This window comes from Galdieria sulphuraria, assembly GCF_000341285.1.
Source record: "Galdieria sulphuraria unplaced genomic scaffold scaf_14, whole genome shotgun sequence".
NCBI lineage: Eukaryota > Rhodophyta > Bangiophyceae > Galdieriales > Galdieriaceae > Galdieria > Galdieria sulphuraria.
Window position 1 is genome coordinate 136,940 of NW_005178461.1, and position 18,035 is coordinate 154,974.

At 38.2% G+C, this 18,035-nt stretch overlaps 7 protein-coding genes across 7 annotated transcripts; 4 read left to right on the forward strand and 3 right to left on the reverse strand.

Annotated features, from left to right (window-relative positions):
• Nucleotides 1-11: 11 nt before the first annotated feature.
• Gasu_21000 (ATP-dependent Lon protease) lies at nt 12-4,382 on the forward strand. Its single transcript, XM_005707104.1, has 13 exons — nt 12-177; nt 225-428; nt 486-1,031; nt 1,082-1,265; nt 1,337-1,434; nt 1,485-1,850; nt 1,909-1,970; nt 2,020-2,278; nt 2,329-2,632; nt 2,689-3,053; nt 3,100-3,342; nt 3,387-3,470; nt 3,519-4,382. The coding sequence occupies exons 1-13, from the start codon at nt 46-48 to the stop codon at nt 4,359-4,361; spliced, it is 3,690 nt and encodes a 1,229-aa protein (XP_005707161.1). The 5' UTR covers nt 12-45; the 3' UTR covers nt 4,362-4,382.
• A 4-nt stretch (nt 4,383-4,386) lies between these two features.
• On the reverse strand, nt 4,387-5,441 carry Gasu_21010 (small conjugating protein ligase). Its single transcript, XM_005707105.1, has 2 exons — nt 4,487-5,441; nt 4,387-4,451 (listed from the first exon to the last, which is right to left on the reverse strand). Exons 1-2 carry the CDS (start codon nt 5,356-5,358, stop codon nt 4,415-4,417), a joined length of 909 nt encoding a protein of 302 aa, XP_005707162.1. The 5' UTR covers nt 5,359-5,441; the 3' UTR covers nt 4,387-4,414.
• A 30-nt stretch (nt 5,442-5,471) lies between these two features.
• Nucleotides 5,472-6,532, forward strand: Gasu_21020 (mitochondrial ribosomal protein L51/S25/CI-B8 family protein). Its single transcript, XM_005707106.1, has 2 exons — nt 5,472-5,807; nt 5,860-6,532. Exons 1-2 carry the CDS (start codon nt 5,624-5,626, stop codon nt 6,237-6,239), a joined length of 564 nt encoding a protein of 187 aa, XP_005707163.1. The 5' UTR covers nt 5,472-5,623; the 3' UTR covers nt 6,240-6,532.
• A 174-nt stretch (nt 6,533-6,706) lies between these two features.
• Gasu_21030 (short chain dehydrogenase/reductase family oxidoreductase) lies at nt 6,707-7,091 on the reverse strand. The gene has a single exon (XM_005707107.1). The coding sequence runs from the start codon at nt 7,039-7,041 to the stop codon at nt 6,742-6,744; it is 300 nt and encodes a 99-aa protein (XP_005707164.1). The 5' UTR covers nt 7,042-7,091; the 3' UTR covers nt 6,707-6,741.
• Nucleotides 7,092-7,486: 395 nt separating this feature from the next.
• Gasu_21040 (nucleic acid binding protein / zinc ion binding protein) lies at nt 7,487-8,161 on the reverse strand. Its single transcript, XM_005707108.1, has one exon. The coding sequence runs from the start codon at nt 8,155-8,157 to the stop codon at nt 7,513-7,515; it is 645 nt and encodes a 214-aa protein (XP_005707165.1). The 5' UTR covers nt 8,158-8,161; the 3' UTR covers nt 7,487-7,512.
• Nucleotides 8,162-9,111: 950 nt separating this feature from the next.
• Gasu_21050 (breast cancer 2 susceptibility protein) lies at nt 9,112-12,432 on the forward strand. The gene is made up of 10 exons (XM_005707109.1): nt 9,112-9,831; nt 9,883-10,034; nt 10,082-10,430; nt 10,481-10,726; nt 10,778-10,970; nt 11,020-11,109; nt 11,157-11,357; nt 11,412-11,550; nt 11,606-12,096; nt 12,152-12,432. The coding sequence occupies exons 1-10, from the start codon at nt 9,126-9,128 to the stop codon at nt 12,402-12,404; spliced, it is 2,820 nt and encodes a 939-aa protein (XP_005707166.1). The 5' UTR covers nt 9,112-9,125; the 3' UTR covers nt 12,405-12,432.
• A 569-nt stretch (nt 12,433-13,001) lies between these two features.
• On the forward strand, nt 13,002-18,032 carry Gasu_21060 (uncharacterized protein). Its single transcript, XM_005707110.1, has one exon. The coding sequence runs from the start codon at nt 13,026-13,028 to the stop codon at nt 17,697-17,699; it is 4,674 nt and encodes a 1,557-aa protein (XP_005707167.1). The 5' UTR covers nt 13,002-13,025; the 3' UTR covers nt 17,700-18,032.
• The last annotated feature ends 3 nt before the right edge of the window (nt 18,033-18,035 follow it).

Genomic DNA, 18,035 nt, shown 5'->3' on the forward strand with positions numbered 1-18,035 from the left:
CCGAAGGAAGTGTTGTGAGCAAAGGACATTGTGTTTTGTAGAACCATGTTATGGAGTAGTTATTATCGACAAACTTTACATAAGATCATTGGTTATGGTTATTCTCAACACTACTTTATGCAACGGTTAGGAACAGTGATTGGATATGATTCTTTGGAAACTTTCAAGTTGATACAAGTACGTAAGATTCCAAGGCCTGAGTACCACTTTGACAATTGATATAGAAACGTTTATTATATCAACGAGCTTGTTATTATTGTGAAGATAATGGACACAATAACCAGAATGACAAGAAACCTTCCAACAAAGCTGAAGGGTTGACTGGCGCAAGTCATAACAACTCTTCTGGTAACAACGCTATCACCCCTTATCAACCAGATGGAAAAAGTGCCAACAGTGAAGGAGGTTCTGGTAACCAACTACTACAGGCAAGTGATTGGGTTATTTTCAATGCGGACCACAACACTGATATTCGATATTTATAGAAGTTTTCACGTCCTCAAGGACCCGCAGAACTTCCAGCCATTCCTTTGTTTAGAAGGCCTTTGTTTCCTGGAGTAGTGGCACCCATCACGGTTTCTGATCCTTCTGCCTGTGAAACTTTTATTAGCCTATTTCGATCGGGTTTTCGTTACGTGGGACTGTTTCTTCATAGAAATGCTGGACAAATTGGAGCTCCTTGGTCAGGACAAGTACCCAATCAGGCAACCGATTCTGTGGAGTCTTCGATGGAACAAAAGAATGAATCGGATGAAGAAACAAATGAAACCGAAGTGAGTCAACAACAAGTCAAAAATGAGGACTCTCAAAGCACTATCCATCAACATCCTTTGTTTACTAATCCTTCCGAATTGTATCGAGTTGGAGTGTTGGCAGAATTATTTCGAGTCATTCCTCGTTCAACTGGAATCGAATTGACTTTTTTATGCCATCATCGCATTAGATGGACGAGTGTTGGGAAGATAAAACCTATTTTATATCTCCAAACAGAACCAATTAGAGAAGAACCAGTGGATATTCATGACCCACAAGTAAGTGATAAAAGTAAAGTTTAACCAGTCTCTCAATGAAAATACAAAAGGTACGCGCCTATGCTTTGGCTATTGTGGAAACTTTGAAGGAAATCATGAACACCGGGTCGCTATATAAGGAACAATTGCAACTTTTGTTGGAAAGTGTTGATGTCAACAATCCTTATCAATTAGCTGATTTAGGAGCATCGCTTACTTCAGCTGACCCACATTCTCTTCAACAAGTATTGGAAGGTATATATATATATATATATATATATTATTGATAATCAACTGAATATTATTTCCTTTTTCTTATGTCATAGCAATGAAATTGGAAGACCGACTGGTCAAAACATTAAATTTGTTAAAGACAGAATTGGAAACTGCTCGAGTACAACAAAAGATTAACAAACAAGTGGAAGTAAGTTGCATAGTTATGAAAGAAGGAATGAATGATGAATGTTTAATAAGGAGAGTGTTTCGAATGCTCAACGAAGATACTTTTTAACAGAACAGTTGAAATACATTAAAAAGGAATTGGGTTTAGAAAAAGATGAAAAGGAGACATTATTGGCCAAGTTTCGAGAAAGAATGGAAAAGAAAGCAATTCCAAAACAAGCTAAAGCAGTTATTGAAGAAGAACTATCTAAACTAAGTCTACTGGAACCAGCTAGTTCTGAATATTCCGTTTCGAGAAACTACTTGGAATGGCTGACAAGTTTACCTTGGGGTATAACTACGTTGGATAAGTTGGACTTGAAGCACGCTGAAAAAATATTGGAAGAAGACCATTATGGTTTGAAAGACGTGAAACAACGCATTTTGGAATTTATTGCTGTCGGAAAGTTGAAGAATTCCATTCAAGGAAAAATTATTTTGTTTTCTGGTCCACCAGGAGTTGGAAAGACAAGTGTTGGAAAGAGCATCGCAAGAGCATTGGGAAGAAAATTTTTATAGGTAATGTGCATAATTGAAGTGGAAAAAAGTTATTGAGAATTAGAAAAAGATTTTCGGTGGGAGGAATGAGCGATGTTTCGGAAATCAAAGGCCATCGACGTACATATGTAGGAGCCATGCCAGGCAAATTGATACAAGCTCTGAAAGTTGCAGGATCTTCGAACCCTCTTATTATGATCGATGAGATTGACAAGTTGGGAACGGGTTTTCAGGGAAGCCCTGCCGATGCACTATTGGAGGTCTTGGACAGAGAACAGAATTCGGCCTTTTTGGATCACTATTTGGATGTTCCTTATGACTTATCGCAGGTATGAACAGTTTGTATTATTAGGTATGGTACATATTTAACAGTTTCCAGGTTTTGTTCATCTGTACTGCCAATTTGACGGAAGATATTCCACTTCCATTATTAGATAGAATGGAACATATTGAGTTGCCGGGATATGTACTTGATGAGAAAATTGCTATAGCTAAAAAGTATCTCGTTCCGAAAGCTAGAAAAGAGTCAGGCATAAAGGCTACCAATGTTGTCATAAGAGACTCTGCACTTCGTGCATTGGCCGAAGAATATTGCAAAGAGCCAGGAGTAAGAGATTTGCGCAATAAGATTGATGCCATTTATCGTAAAGCGGCATTAAAGATTGCCGATGATTCGTCTTCTAGTAAGTCGTCGTGAGATAAGTGAATGGTGGGAGTATGAACATTGTTATTTTTCTAGGCAAACAAAAGATATCCATTTCTCAATCTGATTTGACTGAATATATTGGAACTCCACGTTTCAAGGATTGGCGGATTTACGAAATGACCCCTGCTGGTGTTGCTATTGGACTGTCTTATACTCGGCTGGGAGGTTCTCTTTTATACATTGAGGCAATTGATACTGGTAGTGGCAAGGGTTCTTTAAAAACTACCGGTAGATTAGGTCAAGTGATGACAGAGAGCACAGATATTGCCTATTCTTTTGCCAAAGGTTACCTGAAAACGGTACAGGCAGCCAACCGCTTCTTTGAAACTGCTTCCATTCATTTGCATTTTCCTGAAGGAGCTTCTTCCAAGGAAGGCCCCAGTGCCGGATGTGCCATTGTAAGTCCAACTTTCTTATGATAGAAGAGATATTTTATTTGTCTAGGTCACAGCATTGCTAAGCTTGGCTATGAATATACCTGTTTGTGAGAAACTGGCTATGACTGGTGAAATTACATTGACTGGAAAGGTATTGGCAGTTGGTGGTATTCGAGAAAAAGTTATGGCGGCTCGACAAGGAAATATGAAGACTGTAATCTTACCTGCAGGGAATAAGAGTGACTGGGAAGAGTTGGATGACTGTGTGAAGAATGGAATGCGAGGAATATTTGTGAAAGAATATAGTGAAGTAAGTGAAAATTCCAAGAAAGGGGTAAACTGATTTCTGGTTAGGTCTTTCAAGTTGCATTTCCTTCCATCAAGTTGGAACACAAATCTCTCAAAAAGAATTCTCATCAGGAAGATACGAGTATTTCGGTAGCTGTTTAAGAACAAATGCACATTTTATTGTCACTCCTGAAATAGGATATGATTGCAGCAAGTCGATTTTGGGGTACTCGAAAAGAAGAATATGATGCTCTTGATTCCCTTATATCCGACTTGTTGAGTTGTGTGGACCTTGTTCTAATACTTATTCGAACCGATTTAGATAAAACAGATAGTTTGAACCTATTGGAAAAGAACTATTTTTCCTTATTAGGAAACCAACTTGTATTGTTAAGCACAAACCAAGACTATACACTTACTCAAGGCCTCAACTATTTGTTGACTACTGCTGTGAAGTGGTTCCATGAAACCCATCGACAGGAACAGATGCCTTTGTTCTTTTTGGTTTCGGTAGAAATACGCCCTAGTGCATTTATAAAATATTTGGTGAGCGTTATGGATGAAGACACTCTTTGTGCTGGCTGTGCTATTCCTCAGGAACATGCACAAGTACAAAGCATAAGAATGGGCTGGTTGGAGGCAAGGTTATCGATGCCAGAGGTTAAAACAATAGAACCTGTTTGTTCAGTTTCTTTATCTGCCTTTACTTGTCCTTGGAATACTTGTTGTTTGTGGAATATGAAGCATTTGCAACGAACAGGTTTCCTTATGGTTGCTGATTGGTTAACGCCACCAGGAATGGAAGAAGTGTCTGTGATTGCAGTGCAACAAAAGCTATTTGGAATATTACGGCGACAAGTGAAATTAGTATATCTTCCTAGTCAGTGGGCTCCTATGAGACATATGGAAGGCTATTCATTGACGAGAAGGGATAATCATGAGGAAAAGATGCTTTCCAAACAACGTCGTACGCGAGAAATTATAGAGCAGTTAGGTAGTTGCACAGGAAATGTTATGATTTGTGTGCCCGAATTGTTATAAAACACAAGTTTTTCACATCTTTTGTTTTTTATTGTTCTTTTGATTGGAGATGATTAGGAATCCATCGAAATTGAGAATATAGCCAATATTCTAATTTCCCATAAAATTGTACACGGTCCAAAAACTCGTTACATATACCACTAACGATACAATAATTCTTATTAAAAGGAGGTTTGTGATGCTTCCCATGTGCCTTGATGGATAACAAAACTCCCATTTGTTGAAGAGTTTCTATCCAAGGCGAAGGAGGTTTCGTTTGATGTGCCCATTGATGAGTTTGTTGAGCAAACACTACAAAGAATCCAAAACTGGTCAATATTGTTTGAATGAAATGAGGAAGAGGCATAACCAATAATAATAAGAAGAATGGACAAGAAATAAGACAACTTGTTCCAAGAAGATTGCAAAATGGTCGATACGTTATTGTCCAAGGATGTTCATGATGTCCTTGAAAAGCCACACATTGTTTACCAATGATAGGTGTCTTTGCATTTCCATAGTTATCTAAAAACCAATGATATAAACCGGAAAAGAAGTCTGCTGCTATATAACCCATAAATAAACAACCTATATCCATTGCCACAAGTTGTAATGCAAAAAATAGTGTCAAAAGTAGAGATGTCAATTCATGGCTTGACAGGATTTGTATGGTATCTTGAATATTTTGAAGGATCAACATCACCAAAATACAAAGGGTTCCTGTGGTTACTATACGTTGAAACCAAGATACTTGCAGCGTATCTCCTTGCAATATAAAAGTCGGTTGTAGACTTTTCTTCAAGCTAGCACTTGAGCCCAATGTAGAAGAGTTTGTCTTTGCTGAGACTTGAGAGGCCACCACGTTTATGATCGATAGTTTTCTAACTACTGGAATAGATTCCTTTTTACAACCACTGAGAAATGGAAACAACTGGCATCTACATAATGTCGGTCTATCTGACCTGAGTGATGGAAGAGAAACTGAAAAACAAGGCGAATGAGAAAAAAGAAACACCATTGATTATCGACACTCAAAAAGCTAAAATGGTATTTGTGAAACATTTGGAAACTTTGTACGATCTTATCCACCACGAATTGAATGATATGTGGTTTCAAACAACTGAAGAATTATTTGACGCAATATGGATTGTCTTGTTGAAAATATAGTTAGATGGATGATGATCCGTTATTTTTCATGATGAGACGCGACTATAGTTGTTCTAACCATCAATAGTTATTACTAGTCAACTCTTATTGAATGATTATTTGATTGGACTATAATTATGGCACGTCGAGGTGTGTGGGAACTCGAAAAGATAACCTTGTACTATTGTCTCCAGGGTGGAAGTAGTCAAGGTACTCGAGGTTTTGTAGAAGAAAGGCTAGCGTCTTTTGCAAAGGAAAACCCACAAATACAATTTGAAACTGTAATAGAAGAAGGACACCCTGAAGCGGTTGGTTTATATCGTAAGAGTCCATCAATATTGGGTTGAGACACAGAATAAGAGCGTTCGTCTAGGTAACGGTTATAAGCGTACTCTAAGTTTACGTAACTTGGAGCCTATAGAAGTTCACGACCATTTACTATATTTGCGAAATACTTGGGGAGAACCAGAGCAGAAACATAGTAAGATTTCTTATGGAGTTATTAGTAACACGCCCTCCGTACAGGGTTATTGGCGAACAGAACCGGATTTGGAAGCCCCATCTTCTGTCCGTCGTAGTTATTTGGGACAAATACCTCCCAATGTACCTCCACAGTTTCGATCCTTTGCACAACTACAAAGAGAATTAGGCCTAGCAGGCGTTACAGAGCTCTTACAAAACCTCGGATGTAGTAAATGGGTGGTATCGGGAATGACTGGTGTGAAAGTCAAAAGTAGGAAGAAGAGAGACTAATTTTTTACAGAAGATAGGCCACCATCTATAGGAAATACTTGACCAGTGATCCAATCATTATCAGGATGTAATAAAAAAGCCGCTAATCGAGCTACTTGTAAAGGATTTCCTATTTTTCCCAAGGGATGCATAGCAGTCGAAGTCTTGAGAGCGTTACTATTACTTGTTAGAAAATGAGCAAGTGGAGTATCCACTAGTCCTGGAGCGATACAATTCACTCGAATATTTTTGGATGCAAAAGTAGCAGCACTAGACTGGGCCAGTCCTACTATACCAGCTTTAGCTGCAGCTATTGCTTCATGATTGGCAACTCCTTTTAAGGCGACTGCAGAAGTAAAATGAAGAATGGAGCCCCCTTGTGAATTTTTTAGCATTCTCTTGATAATACTTTTAGAGAAATAGAAAGAGCTAAATAGATTTGTTTCTATAGTGGATTTGAATTCTCGTTCCGAAGTTGCTGTGATTGGCTTCAATAATATACTTCCTACCAAGTTTGCAGCTCCTACCAACGTTCCTGGTCTCTCATCAGCAAACTGGACGAAAGCTTCAACCTATTTTCAGTAAGAATAGCGCAATATTTCACAGATTCTTCAAGAGCTGTGTTGCAGTGACCAACCTGAGTAGAATCACAAGCGTCGAGAGGGAACGTTTCTATTCCTGGGATGGCTTTGGATAGTTCTTTCAGCTTTGCTTCTGATCTTGAACCTACAACAATGTATGTGCTTTCACTTTTCAAAAGATGACAGAGTTGGGTTCCTATGCCTCCAGATCCTCCAAGTAACACATATTTCCACTGTGCCATGACTATGAAAAATAATAATTGGAGAGGATGAATATGACCACACCACAAATAGGGAAATGGTTGGGGCTCTTCTTCATTTGATGGGAGGAATGTCCAATGGCAAATATCATAACCATCCACAATCTCAACTGTTATTCAAATTCTTCATAATCTGTATTGCATATTCGATCATTCATTATTTTTCAAAAAAGTAATTTCACCTATCATGAAGTCAACAGACGACACAATGGTCTTGAAACGACATATTTAAAGACACTGCTATCATATACTTGTACAAAAGTTGGAAACAATATAATATTCCCTTTGGACTAATCGCTACTGTATCCACCACTACTATACATGGAACAGCTATCAGTGTCATTGTCCATACTGCTATATTCCGAGCTACAGGTATAAGATGATATTTCCAGGCTAGAATGGTCACTAGATGACTCGCTATCCCATTTTGCTGGCTGTAGGGTTTATTAGGGTTTATTCATCAATTCTTTGACCATTGCGATGAGTTGTTGCATAACAGTCTGCAACATAATGTCCCCATCTTCCACAACGAAAACAAGTATTCGAGTCTGCGAAGAAAGTTTCGTTTGAACTAGTTGTTCTACGAGAATCAATTGACAGACCATTGCGATGAGTTGTTGCATAACAGTCTGCAACATAATGTCCCCATCTTCCACAACGAAAACAAGCTTGACTTTCGCTATACTCAAAGTCTTTTGCTGATTCACTGCACTTGAAATCACAAGTTGGACATTCTGCAGCTAAATGCCCTCTAGAACCACAAAGATAACAAGCACCTCTAAAGGCGTCTAAAGCTCTTTGAATAACTTCTTTTTCCTCTTCCGTAAGTTCCAAATTGGTATAAGGACCTCCTCGAACGTTTTCTATTCCATAACGTAGCATATATTCTTTTGTCAAGTTCTCTTCGTGCCAACCATCTCTCTGTAGTTGACAATCAAATAATTCCAAGAATGGATATCTTGACGTCCAAGCACAGCCAGTTCCCTGACAGTGTTGAGCTATTCTCTGCTTTATGTTGGTGGTAGACCCAATATACCATTTATTTTGTTGCAACTTTAAAACATAGACATACTTTTTCTCGAAGCTATCACTTGTCATTCTTCAGCTTCGGGACAGATGCGAACCTCCTTTGTGATGACAAATCTCAACAGGAATGACACAGCTGATTCAAGGATTGCAGCTTTCCCATTTCGAGTCCACTTTTGCCACAAGAATGTTTTTCGTGTGCAAATTCTATGCCTTGTTTTCACAATCTTTTCATATGTAATCTATCTCCCCCCTTTGCAATAAATTCCATGGATATTTGTAGATTTTCTTCTTTGCTTGTTAATGCTGCCCTTCTTATTGCATTGGATTCTTATAAACTTCTATCGATAGCATTAGTATCCATGAACATCTATTATTTTTCATCGTGCAAATGTAAAGTAAAGAAAATCCAAAGCTTGTTCTATTGAAAACATTTGAAGAAACTAGTATCATCACAAAGAATATTAAGGTCACAAACGCTAGGCATAGAGATTGTTAAGAGTAGGAAATAGATAATAACAGGGCATAGAAGACAGTCCTTTGAAACCCTGCCTACTCTTATTTTGAATGATTCAAAGAAGGACCCAGAGAACATAGTCTGATACAAAAATGGGATAACCAACTGAAGAAAACCTGTCTTTTATGTTCACAACTAGGTAACATTCTCCAGTAACGAAATCTCACACGCACTTGAAATACTGTTTCCTTTCTTATTTGAGTCTTGTTTGGGCGCCTTGTGTGATTTGAAATGAGATCCAATTGGCCATACTTTAGGAGTTTTTTATTGAAGGCTCTTTACTTACTGGGTTCCAACTCTACGTAGCACAGTTATTTTTGAAAAGTTCTATTTGTTTAGTCGTTCGCTGAAAAACACCCTGTTGGATATTCAGAAGAGACCTCGTGCTTCTCATACGAAACTTGACTAGGCTCACTGTTGTCAATTTGACTCGTGCATTTTACTATTCTAGTTTCATTTAAAAGTCACAACTGGTTGAAATATTACAAACAGAAACAAGTAAGACAGTCTTTTCTTGAATGAAATGGAAGAAAAGATTCCGTGTCCTTCAAAACAAGTGGAAATAATTACCGCCACGTTTCAGCAGTGTTATGATCCCTACTATGGAATTATTCAGGTCCAAGTACCGTGTACTACAAAAAGTGAATTAAGCGTGGTGAATATCGACATGGAACAAGTAATGGGAAATGCTTTGCAGTCTTCAGTTCTCGTATCAGCTTGCTATTTGGAACGCGTGGAAACAAAAAGAGGAGAGAGAGATTGGCTGAATGGATTAGAAGAAATGACACTATTCAATCAACAACAGTTCAAAGCAGAGACGTTTTCAGCAGAAAACAAAACAGTTGAGCTTTTACAAAATCATATTCAAGATGATTCGGAAGATTGGCAAAGATCGGAGCGCATTATCAACATTAATGAGGATTCAAAGAGAAAAGAAATATCCGATAATAAGTTATTTGAAATGGAATCATTAGAGGAACGATTGAATGCTTTGTCAAGTTTCCATAAGTACGAAGCGAAGAGATTTACTGACAACGTTGCCACCCCATTATTTGTAACAGGAGGTGGAAAAGAAGTGAAAACCAAAGATGTGAGCAATGAATGGGCCAAGTCTTTCTTAGCTGAAGTTGTCGTTCCTGAATGCGACGGGAATTCTCGCTCTAGTTTGTCAGACTTGGCGAAGGAAGAGCATATGCTCCAAGTAAATTCAAGTCTCCAGAAACAAGATGGTATGCTCAAATTGTCAATATTTGTTAATTTTCTAACAAAGAATTTGGTAGCTGACTATGAAAGGAAACAAGATGTGATATTCACAACTGGAAAGGGTAAGCACATCTCAATAACCAATGACAATTTGCAACGTGCTTCCATGATTCTGAAGGAAGCTTCTGACGAAAAAGTAGTATTGACAAATCCCAAAATGGAACTTAAAGTAAGTTGACTGATAAAACGCCAATCTTGTTTAATTGTTCTTTCTAGCGCAAGCTTACCAATTCGGTTTTAAAACGAGCCCGCAAAGCATTATATGATAATCGAACACCGAACAAGACAATGGACAACAAGCACTGTACTCCAGGAAGTGAATCAAGAGTACCTTTGCTACGTAGTTACCCCGATTCAAATCTTCCTATGAAAAGAACGCCTTCTGGAATCACAGATTCCATGCTTAAGCGTAGGAAAACCCCAGTTGGAAACTCGAGAAACGTCACTGAAAATCACATTCCAAAGTCTGTAGTTGAAAGAAGAGTCAAGAAACACATTCCATTTCATTATATTTGTTCCAGTCTTGCTGGACAACCTGTCCAACCCGGTTACCATATTAAGAAAGGTAAGTGTGAAGGCACTCCTTTTAATTGATTTTTTATGATGAGAGTTTAGTTTCACTGAAAGAACTCCTAAAGAGAAAATTATCAGAAAATAGATGTGGAATATTTTCTGATGATCCAGAATTGTCGACTTGTCTCCAAGATCCTGTTCGTTTTAGATTCAAAGACAGTCGCATGAATTTGGATGAGAATTTTTCTATATCACCAGAGATATGTTATTTGAAACCAGATTGTCATTCAACTGTTGGCTTGGAGGAGTTTACTGAGCATTTGAGACTTCTTTTTCCAGATGCTGATGGTATTTAGGAGAATTCACTTATTATGTCATACGTAACTTAAATATGACAAGGTCCACTGATGAAAGTCGGAACTAATTCTTGGATAAGGAATGCGTATCGTTTATTAATGTGGAAGCTTGCTAGCCTAGAAGTTTTCTTTCATCCGTTTCTAAGGAATAAGTTGAATGCTTTGAATCTGGGCATTGAATTTTCGAAGCGTTTGGAAAGAGAATGGAATCTTGGTCACCGTTCCATTTTACACAAGTAAGTATTTTTTAATGATTCTTATTAGGGAAGCTTATACAAGCTCAAGAATCGTAGAGCGGGATGCCTTGGTTGGTTCGCATTATATCCTGTTTATCAGTGATATATTCAATGAAAACTTTATTGAAGTGTCGGATGGGTAATTGTATCGACTATCTTTCATTGCTTTCTACTGAAAATTTCCAGATGGTATTGCGTCCGAGCAAAAATAGATTCTCTCCTATGTGACGCGATTCTTAAGAAGAAACTTTTCAAGGGCTGTAAAATTTCGGTTTGCAGTGCCAGCTTTCATCACTTTGATGAAGAAAATCCAGAAAACACAGTTTTATCGCTTCATTTTAATGGTGTTCGTCGAGCAAGATGGAATTGTAAACTTGGACCCAGAAGGTGAGATGTATTATTACTTAGAATATTCAAATGTCTTCTAATTACAAAGATTAGGCATCCTCCTGTCTTACACGGTATGAGTAGTCTTCGTGCAATGGGTGGACAAATCCCATGTGTTGAAGTCGTCATTGAGCGCTCCTTTCCTGTTCGATTTGTAGAGAGTGACTTGCGGGATGAAACTAAGACTCGAAAGGTTTGTTAGATTAGTGTGAATTTTTTCATTTATTTTATATGCTTAATTGATTTAGGTGTTCCGAAATGAAGAAGATGAAGAAAGAATTGTACTGAGAAGAAATGAAGACATTTCCATACGTTTGGATGAGATTTTCAAAAAAGAAGAGCAGGCATCTTCTGAAATGACCAATCCATTCGTTGAATCGGAAAGAGATGTGTCTCGTATGACTGAAATATTGGTGGTTGACAGAAGAGGCAAGAGAAGAGCTTATGTCACTTTTTGGCGTCCAACAGACAACGCACTTGAGATATTACGAAACGAAGGTTACGTTATTCGTCTTTACGGTGTTATTCCTTCAAAGCGTTTGTTTGACAGTGAAATCTTGCACATGGCAGTTCCTAGCAAAATGCCCATTCAAGTTTGTTCAACGAAGCCTTTAGATACACTTTGGATTCCTCGTTATTCGTTGTCAGTTTCTGCAATCGCTTCATTATTTTCTGGCGAGGAGTTTGATAGCTGTTTTGTTATTTTGTTAGTGGGAGACCTCCAATATGGTCGGACAAGGTAGTGACACCTTTTTGTGTTTCAAAAGGATAGAAAAACAAATGCAATTTTTTAGGTTTATTTATTTAATGCAAACAATAGACGGCCCAGTCACAGCAGTCAAACTATTTGATGAACAGGCTCAAAATATTCCCAGCGTCATCAAAAGAGCAACAAGGTCATCCAAGAAAATAGCACTAGTTGCTGTAAAAAACCTCAAGTTCATATGTTGTGATAAGCGTTGTGGAATTTATTTTTGCCATCATACGAGTCGTTGCGTCTGGTTATCGGAACAAGAAGCAAAGGTTGGTGTTGAAAGTACAGCATGAATTTTAGGCATAACTAGCATATTTTTTAGAAAAATGTCGAATTCTTCTACCAATTCAAGGATTTACAAAAACTATTTGACGAAAGTTATCCGAACCTGATGGCTCTTCGTCAACAGTTGTTGGATTTTGTAAATGGCAAAATCAGAAACCTGTACCAGCTACGAGGAGCTAAAATGGTTCGTGTTTGGGAAATTTTGAATGCTTCCTCTTGATCAGTATGAGCTCAGCTATGGTTATTATAGTAGCCAATAACCATTGATGGATGCTTTATACTTAGGTTTGGGATATGCTGCTTTTGGAGAGTGGAATACTCTCTTTGAATAACAAGGAACAAATCAGTCCTTGTACCAAGCACCTTGAAAATCCAAAAAGTGAATATGAATATATGAGCAGCATTTCTTTATGAAAATCCACGCTGGTTTTCATTGGCGTTTTCAACAGCAGCAATTCCCCCAACAGAATATATAGTGTTGGATGACGTCAATTTCCGCACCCTCTTGAAAGATGACGTGGTCTGTCTAACATGGCAAAATGGTGGGGAGACTATGGCCATCATTTTGAATTTCTAGCGGGTTTTGTTCCTTCCTTGTGAAGGGATTGTTAGACGGAGAGAGACTGAAGATGTCCGAAAGAGTTTCTTTCTCCGCACTTCGAGATACTCTAAATAGTCCAGAGTATGAAGAACAACCTGTTGTATCAAACTCTGCAGATGCTACCTTGAGAAGACAAGAAAAAGAAATACAAAGATTGAAGAAGGCCAACTTTAACTTGAAGCTTCAAGTCTTCCACTTGGAGGAAAAGCTAGGACTGCTACCAAACGACTTTGAAGGTGATACGACAAATAAGTCAACACTGAGTATGGAAGACTCAGGACTACAAAGCCCCAAAGCCAACCTGCTTCAAGTACTTGAAGAAAAGGAACGAGAAGTCGCACAACGTGACGAACTACTTAAAAAAGCTCGAAAAGTAATCTTCTCTTTGCAAGAGAAAATCAAGGAGTTGTATGAAAGAAAACATTCGCTACATAATGCTTCCGTAGTCAAGGAACAAATTGCAAATGGAGATACAAACAACAACTTTCTGAAGCCTGACAATACTTGGCCAAGTTCTTTGTCGGAAACTTTTCAGGTATTTCGCAAACGATGGAATCTTCTTGCCGAAAACTTTCCAAATGAAATGTCTCAAATACCAAAGGAAGCTATAGTTTCGCATGATTGGGCTGCTTTGGAGAATATTTTTCATCATGTCATAGAATCTTTGCCATTATTCCAAAACTTGGCAAAAAATTCAGACAATAGTGAATTTCAATCTCCTAAATCATCGAATGACAACCAAAAATCTCCAAAATTTGCTCACGACTACGAGTTTGATGGTAGAAAATCGAATCAAGTAATGAAACCAAGGGCTTATAGCAATCCACCTTCTCCACTAGAAATGGATATAAAAAATGCCCATGGACCTCGGAGATCTCCGGAAAAAACTCATAGTAACCAAAACACTCCAACCCGACACAGTTGGGATGCAGAGTATGTCCCAGTCCGAAAGCTTCAAGATATATTGTCATGCTTTGCAGAAATACCTGAACTTAGGTTGTCCCAAATATCTCCTCGATCAAAACTTCAAAGCGATGACATTATAAGATACCTAAAGATGATATATGAGCAGACGTTCAATCTCCAAGAAAAAGTACTAAAATGTCAAGATGAGATTCAGTATAAGGAAGCACGAGTTGAAGATGCCTTGGTAGCAAAGAGGCAAGCTGAAGAATCACTGCTAGCTCTCCATGAAGAACGAGAACAGCTGTTACAACAAGCGGGAAGTGTTGAGACACAATTAGATGAAACGATATATTATTACCGAAATGAGAATGAGAAACTATTGGATGAGTTACAAAAATCCAAGGAAGAACTTCAAGAAGCGCAAGCTTTCTATAAAGATAAGCTTACTGGACATACAGAAGAGTTGGAAAAACAACGAGAATATTATGAAGCTGAAATTGCTCGTATTTCTGAAGAGCTAGAAGAAACAAGGAGTCAGCTGGAAGAGTCTCAAAAGCATTATCAAGATATTCTTGAGCGACAAACGAATGAATTCAATGAAATGCAAGAAAATTACGAAAACCAAATAGCCGATCTTTCTGAAGAGTTTGACCAACGTACGAAAGAATTAAAAGAGAAGCAACGTGTAGTTGAAGCGGAGGTCAATCGTCTCACGGAAGAGTTGGAACAAGTAACAAACCAACTAGATGAAACTGAGCGCCACTATCAAGCTGAAAATGAGGAACTTGTTGAAGAACTTGATCGAAGAACAAAAGAATTGCAAGAATTACGAGATAATAAGGAAGCAGAAACTGTCCGACTGTCTCAGGAGCTAGATCAGATGGGACTCAAACTAGAAGAACTGAAGAATCAATATCAAGATGAGCGAGCTCAAAAGCTCGAAGAGTATGAGAAACAGAGAAATGAATGGGAACGAACAAAGGAAGAATATGAGATGGACATTGCAAGAATTTCTGTAGAGCTCCAACAAACAAGGAATGAGAACAAGAACATGCACAGTTGTCATGAAGAAGAAATGGCACGATTAAATGAGGAATTACATAGACAAACGAGTGAGATGGAAGAAGCGAAACAAAGATATGAAAGTGAAGTCAACCAACTTTCAGAACAACTCGAAAAAACAAAGCAACAGCTTGAAGAAAGCGAGAGTCACTACCGGTTGGAAAATGAACGTATCTCCAACGAGCTACAACAAGTCAGTAAGAGACTAGAAGAAGAATTATCCAAAGCCGAACAACACGCAGCACTCTCACAAATGTTAAATGAATACGAAGAGTGGTTGAGTGTTTTACAGACTGATAATGAACATCATTTCCAGCGAGGTCAGCCAGTGGACTGTGTTCTACGACGAACTCTTCTTTCCGAAATAGATGAACAAAATAACAGGCTTACTCAATACGAATCACAGTTAGAGCAACTAAAACACGACTACAATTGTTTGGTAAAGGAAAAGACATCTTTGAGCTCATCGAATCAAGAAATTGAGGAAGAGAGCAGAATTTATAGAGAGCAACTTGAAATGGTTCAAAAAGAAAAAGAAGAGTTGAAAGTGAATCAAGAAGAACTTCAATTCCAGAACGCCTCTTTAAAACAACAAGCGCAGCTAATTGCACAAGAGTTGGAAAAATGTCGAAACGAATTATGTACAAGTAGAGAAGAGGCAAAGAAGTTGAACTTGAAAATAAGCGAAGAAGCAATCATAGAAGAAAACTTGCGCAAACGAAACGAAATTATAGAGCGTGAATTGAAATGCATCACTGAAGAAAGAGATTCACTGAGGCGAGCCATTGATACCTATAAAGAACAAATTGAATCAATGACCTTGGAAGTATCGACGTTGCGTACAAACTTGACATCCCTTGAACAATCGTATCGAAGCAAGGAAGATGAACTTGAAAATGCTTTGCAAGATAAACAGCAAATATCGAAACAAATCGATATAGTTAGAGAAGAATTAGAAACTGCTTTAAAGAAATATGAGAACCAAAATGGGATAATGGCTGAAATGGAAATCAGCTTATCAGAAAAACAACATACCATCGAGAAATTGCAAGAAGAACTAGTGCAGAAACAAACACAGCTGAACTTGCTAAGTAAAGAGCTGGAGGAAAGCAGCTCAGAACATGAGATTCTACAACAAAAGATTGCCAAGCTTGAATCAGATCAATCCGATTTGACCAGGCAGCTTGAAAGTGCCTCGAAGCCGAAATCAACAGCTTCTGAAGAATTTGCGACGAAACCGTCAGAGAGTGAAAAATCTCAGCTGAGACTCTACGAGTCAACTGGTGTTCAAGCATCTCAACAGACTACACATTCGGTTCGTTCCAACGAGAACGATACACCTAGTCAAATAGAAGCCACTCTCGAACATAATTCTATAGCTGTATTCGAACAAGTTAATTCTTCTCAGCAACCACAGGTTATTAAGGAATCAAATACGGAAGCAGAACCTATAGTTGCGTCAAGTTACGACCAACACTCTGAAACAGGTCTTCCAACGGATCTCCCTATTTCCCGAGATAAAACTGAACTAGAGCAGCTACTAAGGCAACGAGACTATGAAAATCTGGTTTTACAGCAAGAGACCGAGTCATATTATGAAGAGTGGAAAAAGATGGAGAAAGAAAGTGAATTGCTTCGTTCCATGCTACAAAGTTTGGAAGACGAACAAATCCAAATCAGGAAATGTGCACTAGAATTACGGGAAGCTATGGAAGACTTGTTTGAAGCAAATTCTGCAGACTTTCTTTCCGTCAAGCAGAATCTACAACAATATTTCAATCGATTGTTCGAAAAGTTGATGATAGAGGCGTCGTACTCTGCTACAGAATGCAAGGACTCTTTAGGACATACTACTTTTCAAGTCAACTCGATTGGAAAGAGAGTTGCTAACGAAAGTGACTGGACTGATTCCAAAGACCTAGATGATAGCTGCCAACAAGTGTTCTCTCTTTTCTCATATGAACTGCAGAACCTACAAGCAGCTATGCAACAACTATCTGAAAATGTTCCTTCCTATATTAATTGTGAAAATGGCTCTGTTCAATGTAGTAACCTTTTACCTGATATGACACTTTCCGGTCATTCTGTAGAATTTGAAGAGTTGGGCTCGTATATCCGACAACTCACCCAGCTGTTGTCTGTGTTTAGGAAAATTTCTATTGCAGCCAAGCAAGCACTGCAATCAGAAATGTCTCTTGGAAACATTTCTGTGTACGAGGTTTCGCAGCCTGTATTTGGAAATTCAACCACTACTGACGTAGATTTCGGATGTCATTTTTCACACAACTCTTTACCGCAAGCTAGCGATGCCAAGAAACTCTTGGATCGGAACGAAATAGAGACGATTTCTCAAGTTGCTATAGACGCTCTTGCTACGAAGAAATATTTGATGGAAAGCATGGAAAGCTTCAACGTGCAAGTTGAACAAGTTCTTTCGTCTGTAGCGAAGCGAATAGATTTTATTTCAGAAAAGCAAAGGAGTCTTGGAAAGTATTTGAAATCTCGCCATCCTTTGCCAAAGGTATCAAGTCCTTTGAAGCCAGATGTGTCTGGAGAGAATTTGTTGGGCATTCATTTAAGTACATCAATGCACAAATCTGAACAGCATACTTGGGAAGATGTTGCTCTTAAACAGATTGAAGAAACACAGCGGCTCATCAATTCTGCACATCAAAGATTGGCTTGGGAGAAAGCTCGTCTTATTCAGTCAGTCTTTGGACACTTTCATGAATAAGTATCTCTGATAATAATAGCCTGTACCTATGACTCTAGTCTCATATATCACTTTAGAACAGTAAATAACCAATACAATATATATTCTGGATTATCATTTCATGTGACAAGTATATCTCTCATTCGGAATATACTTGCGTAGAAATGACAAAATATCTTATCTAGCGTCGGTGCATACTTCGACATTTTTTATACTGGATTTCGGAAAGAATCCATGCCTTTGTCGCTCCCGTCCCAAACTTGTACTTCCATTTTCTACTTGCTAGTATCTCGAGTAAACAATTGAAATAAGTATTTGAAACTTGATTTTTGCTCATCCGTTTTCTTATTGACTCAA